This window comes from Bos grunniens, chromosome 18 (assembly GCF_055505025.1).
Source record: "Bos grunniens cultivar Pamir isolate PY7600 chromosome 18, Bosgru_T2T1.0, whole genome shotgun sequence".
NCBI classification, from domain to species: domain Eukaryota; kingdom Metazoa; phylum Chordata; class Mammalia; order Artiodactyla; family Bovidae; genus Bos; species Bos grunniens.
In genome coordinates, this window is record NC_141182.1 from 52,007,815 (window position 1) to 52,012,662 (window position 4,848).

The following is a 4,848-nucleotide window of genomic DNA, read 5'->3' on the forward strand; positions in this document are numbered from 1 at the left end:
CTGCCAGGGTTTGCCAGATCTTGTGGATTATCAAACTGAAGACCCACCCATGCGGGGGTAGTTTATGGGCACTTCACGATCATTCCTGTGCGGGGCGGGAAGGTGCACCGTCACGTAATGGTGCCAGGCAAGCCACCCTGGGCCTAGCTTCAGGAGCTCCAGCCAGGAACGCGGGGGCCCGGGAAACGTGGACACTGCCGCCCTCCCTGCCCCAGGGCCTTAGCATTGGGGTGCGAGGGGCTGAGAATCGTGAATCACCCAACGGCGAAAAGTGTCGGGCGCTGTGCAAATAACGTGACTTGCACTGGGCATCGGCTCCCTCTGAGCCCGGAGTCCCGCTTCCGTCCTCTCTCGAGGAAATGGCTACCCTTTCCTTGCCAATGCCTTTAAGGGGAGAATAGGAAGCGGGTTCTTGAAACTGATTCGCGAGACGGAACTCAAGCTCCCAGCGGAATTCTCGAAAAGAAGGGGAACATAAAAAGAGAAGGCTGTCTCAGTGATCTCCGAGTTAGGTTAACTCCTGCACGTGCTTGACCCCAGTCAGCCACCGTAGGCCCCGCAAGCCGCAGGACACTTTCCTCCGGTCCTTCGGCCTGTAGCTGTGCGCCTGCTCGCCAACTCGCTGGCCTAGAGAACCCACCCACTCCTTCCTTTCCGTCTCCTCCGCAGCAGCCCCCGCGAGCCGCGACTGCGCATGCGAACTGACGCCCCCAACGTCTCGGCGTGGGAGGAGGGGATGGAAATGAGGCTGGGCCCAGCAGCTCGCGCGCGCTCCCTCCTTTTCCTTCCCGTCGTTGGGCGCGCGCCGGGTGGTGCAGCTCCCCAGCATCCGAAGGCAGCTCTGCAGTGGCCACGGCCGCCGAGGGAGGGGCCCGGAGCCCCGCCCCCAGGGAGGGGCCGTCCTCAGGTGAGGGGGCAGGGGTTCGGACCCAGACACCTGGGTCTCGGGAAATGGAGTGGGGCCTGCACGCCACAGTTCCCGGAGAAGGACCCATTGGGGTCCTGATGCATAGGTTCCGGAGGGGCTGCATTGCCCCCTGAGCCTTGGGAGGTTACACTGATGCCCGAATGCCATGATCCCAAGGGGTGCGTGAAGGCTCGGACGCTTGCGACCTAGAGGGAGAAGTCCATTATGGGTCTCTGGATCGCAACACACGAGCCACGCTCTTTCTGTGTCTTTCTCCAGGTCTCCCCTCTCCTCTCCACGTCTCCAGCTCCACTCCGTGGTTGAAAGGCAGTGCACGCGGCGTCTATGGACTGAGACTGAGCCAAGAGCCGGGTAAAGCTACCTATTGGGTGTGTATTACCGCACACTGAGCTCCTAGGCCCCTCCCCTGGGACAGAGTTGCTGAGCAACCGACTTCGGGTCTTAATTGTATAACTCCACCCATCCGCGGCCGGTCCCGCCCACCTGGGCTTAAGCCCCGCCTGCTCCGCGCCCGGGGCGGCTGGGAGTTAAAGTTGTAGAGGCCCCACCCACTCCGCCGGAAGGCTCAATCTCGGGGTCTAGGTTCCAGACTGCTTCTGGGTCGGGTTTGCGTAACCCCGCCCACTGCGCCCTTAGGCTCCACCCACCCTCGCCTTCTAGGACCTGACGTGATAGCCCCTGCTCCTGAACAAACTAACCCCTGAATATGGGCTCTCAGTCCTATCCCCAACAGCCTGATAACCCCCGGCGTCGCCCCCTCTCCCGGCTAGGTCCTCCCTCTAGGTTTCTGGGCCAGCAGGATGCTGGAGCGAGAGACGGAGTCTGCGGCAGGGGGCGCCGAGCCTAGTCCCACTGACAAGGAGCCTGTGATCAAAAGAGAAGGTGAGGGCGTCTCCACCCGGGGTAGGGGGCGTTCTCCAGGAATTGGGGCCAAGAGAGTCACGTATTGTGGGAACCTTAGGGTGACAGTTTGAGGGCCCAGGGTGATAACCATTTCGGATCCCTAAAACGCAACCTTCTGGGGAATCCTCCAGGTTGTCTTTGGGGGACCTCGGTGATCTTCTGTAGGGATTTCAGGGTTATCACTTGGGAGGATCCTGGAAACGAACACTTTAGTGGCTTTGGGAAAGCTTAGGTCTGGGGTTCCAGAGATGTAACTCTTTGGAGCCTGCCTTAGGAGGATGCATGGCAGTGGGTGAGGAGCAGGATCAAGCCATTTGGGGAACCACAATATGACCCTTGAGGTGTCCAGATACCCTAGAATGTCAAGGTCTAGGGGGAGTCTGGTCTAGATTCAGGGCATTGGCTGCTTTCTGGAGCCCACCAACCCGCCTGTTCCCTAGCTCCCGACCAGGGCCCGCCGCAGAAGCCCAGCCAGTCTGTTCCAGAGCCCGCTGCCTCCACGGGGGCGCCTTCCCGACCCCGTCGGCGACCCCCGCCCCAGCGCCCGCACCGCTGCCCTGACTGTGACAAGGCGTTCTCGTACCCGTCCAAGCTGGCCACCCACCGGTTGGCACACGGCGGCGCCCGCCCCCACCCGTGCCCCGACTGCCCCAAAGCCTTCTCCTACCCCTCCAAGCTGGCCGCCCACCGCCTCACGCACAGCGGCGCCCGCCCGCACCCGTGCCCGCACTGCCCAAAGGCCTTTGGCCACCGCTCCAAGCTGGCAGCCCACCTCTGGACCCACGCGCCCACCCGCCCCTACCCATGCCCCGACTGCCCCAAGTCCTTCTGCTACCCCTCCAAGCTGGCGGCCCACCGCCACACGCACCATGCCACTGACGCCCGCCCCTATCCTTGCCCACACTGCCCCAAGGCTTTTTCATTCCCCTCCAAATTGGCGGCCCATCGCCTGTGCCACGACCCCCCGACCGCGCCAGGCAGCCAGGCCACCGCGCGGCACCGCTGCTCCAGCTGCAGTCAGGCGTTTGGCCAGAGACGCCTCCTACTCGTTCACCAGCGCAGCCACCAGCCGGAGAGCCCCGGGGAGCGGGAGTGAGCGCTCCTCTTGGCTCACTGGCTCCTTCTGCTGCCAGCCCCCGTCAATAAAGAGGTGGCATCTCTAAGCCAGGCTGTATGGACTTGCCTCTTCCAGGTAGACGAAAGGGAAGTTGACCCCGCATTGGGCTCAAACTTAGAGGCGGAGGAATCCTTTGTTTGGGGGAAAGGAAAGTGTCATCCATAAGAGTTTGCACTGAGTCCCAACCATGGACCTGGAGGCGTGGTTAGAAAGGTCTTGGCTCTGGTTTCCACCCCACCTATTCATATGGCAAAGGTTAAACTGCTAGCATTGTGTGCTGCTGAGGAGTGTGGAGACAAGCTCTCCTTGTGAGTTTAAATTAGTGCCTCCACTTTGGCCATTGACTGTGTGTGTGTGTGTTAGTCAGTCGTGTCCGACTCTTTCCGACCCCATAGGTCCCTGTAGCCCCCCAAGCTCCTCTGTCTATGGAATTCTTCAGGCAAGAATACTGGAGTGGGTAGCCATTCCTTTCTCTAGGGGATCTTCTTGACCCAGAGATTGAACCTGGTCTCCTGCACTGTGGGCAGATTCTTTACCGTCTGAGCCACCAGGGAACCCCCAACTATAGGTGTAAAGAAGTTTGAATGTGTCTATGTTCATGTCAGCTATTCCACGTCTAAGAATTTATCCTAGCACTTGGGGGGGGGGGAAGGATATAAGATTAAGGATGTTCACTGCAGTACAATGGTAGTGCCAAAGATGAGAAATAACCTGAGTGCCCATTGATAGGGGACCAGCTAAGGAATTACAGTACAGCCACAGAATGGAAGATGTAGCTGCAGAGGGGAAAGTCAGCTCTACATGTACTGACATGTAGAATTCCCAAGGCATACTAAATCATAAAAGCAAGCACAAAGGGTATACTACCAGAAGTATAAAAATTTTTTTAAAGCCCAAGCTTTGGAGCCATCTTTGACCCACTACGTAAAAGCCTCAGGGCCTCAGACAAGTTTTGTGATTTCTCTGGACTTAGATGCTTTATCTATAAAATGGGAATTAAAAAAAATTTTTTGGCCACACTGCACAACTTTCGCAATCTTAGATACCCAACCAGGGACTGAACCCAGGCTGCTGGAGTGAAAGCACTGAGTCCTAACCACTGGACTGCCAGGGAATTTCCAAATGGGAGTATTACAAGGCCTTTACAAGCATCTTTTGGGGCAAAGATGGTTCCCCTTTTGGAGCCCGTTTCTCCTGCTATAAAACAAGGATGACTGAGCTAAGAGTGGACTGCTGTTCATTCTACAGACATGTATTAGGTAGGTACTGTGAGCTGGGCCCTGCACAGGGTGTTAGGAACACGGCAATGGACAAGACAGACCTGATCTAGTGAGGAGGTGGACACCAGCCAGAATTGCAAAAACAAGAGGAAGAAGCCAAGGAACTTCTCTGGTGGTCCAGTGGCTAAGACTCCATGTGTCCAATGCAAAGTGCCCAGGTTTGATCCCTGGTCAGAGAACTAGATCCCACCAGCTGCAATGAAGATCAAAGAGCCCATGTGCTGCAACTAAGACCTGGTTGTCCTTCAGTGGCTAAGTCGCATCCTACTCTTTGTGACCCCGTGGACTGCAGCACGCTAGGCTTCCCTGTCCTCCACTATCTCCTGGTGTAGCCAAATAAATATTGTCTAGAAATAGTACTGTACAACATATAGGTTAAAAAAAAAAAAAGGTAAAGAAGCCAAGCCCACTTTGAACAAGTAGGGGAGCCTCACCTCCCCCCATTCGAAGAATTATTACACAGCTGTCATAATGAGGCTGGTGATGTTGGCTTGGGAACAGGCTGGAGGGATGGCACTGGGAGCTCAGATACAGACCTGTGCTTACAAGGTCCTGTCAGGAGATGCTCTCCACCTGTATACTCAGAGGCTGGGCAGCAGATCTTATTAGGTTTTGCAGGC

The 4,848-nt window shown here is 57.0% G+C and overlaps 1 protein-coding gene across 4 annotated transcripts; it reads left to right on the forward strand.

Moving 5' to 3' along the window:
* Positions 1–534: 534 nt before the first annotated feature.
* ZNF575 (zinc finger protein 575) lies at positions 535–2,994 on the forward strand. Of its 4 annotated transcripts, none has more exons than XM_086352893.1 (4): positions 535–907; positions 1,187–1,296; positions 1,699–1,810; positions 2,272–2,994. In XM_086352893.1, the coding sequence occupies exons 3-4, from the start codon at positions 1,729–1,731 to the stop codon at positions 2,925–2,927; spliced, it is 738 nt and encodes a 245-aa protein (XP_086209019.1). In that variant the 5' UTR covers positions 535–907; positions 1,187–1,296; positions 1,699–1,728; the 3' UTR covers positions 2,928–2,994. The 4 variants fall into 4 exon arrangements, with proteins under 4 accessions (XP_086209019.1, XP_086209020.1, XP_086209018.1 ...); XM_086352894.1 differs by having other exon boundaries at positions 598–907; positions 1,187–1,279; XM_086352892.1 differs by having other exon boundaries at positions 894–1,086.
* Positions 2,995–4,848: the final 1,854 nt, after the last annotated feature.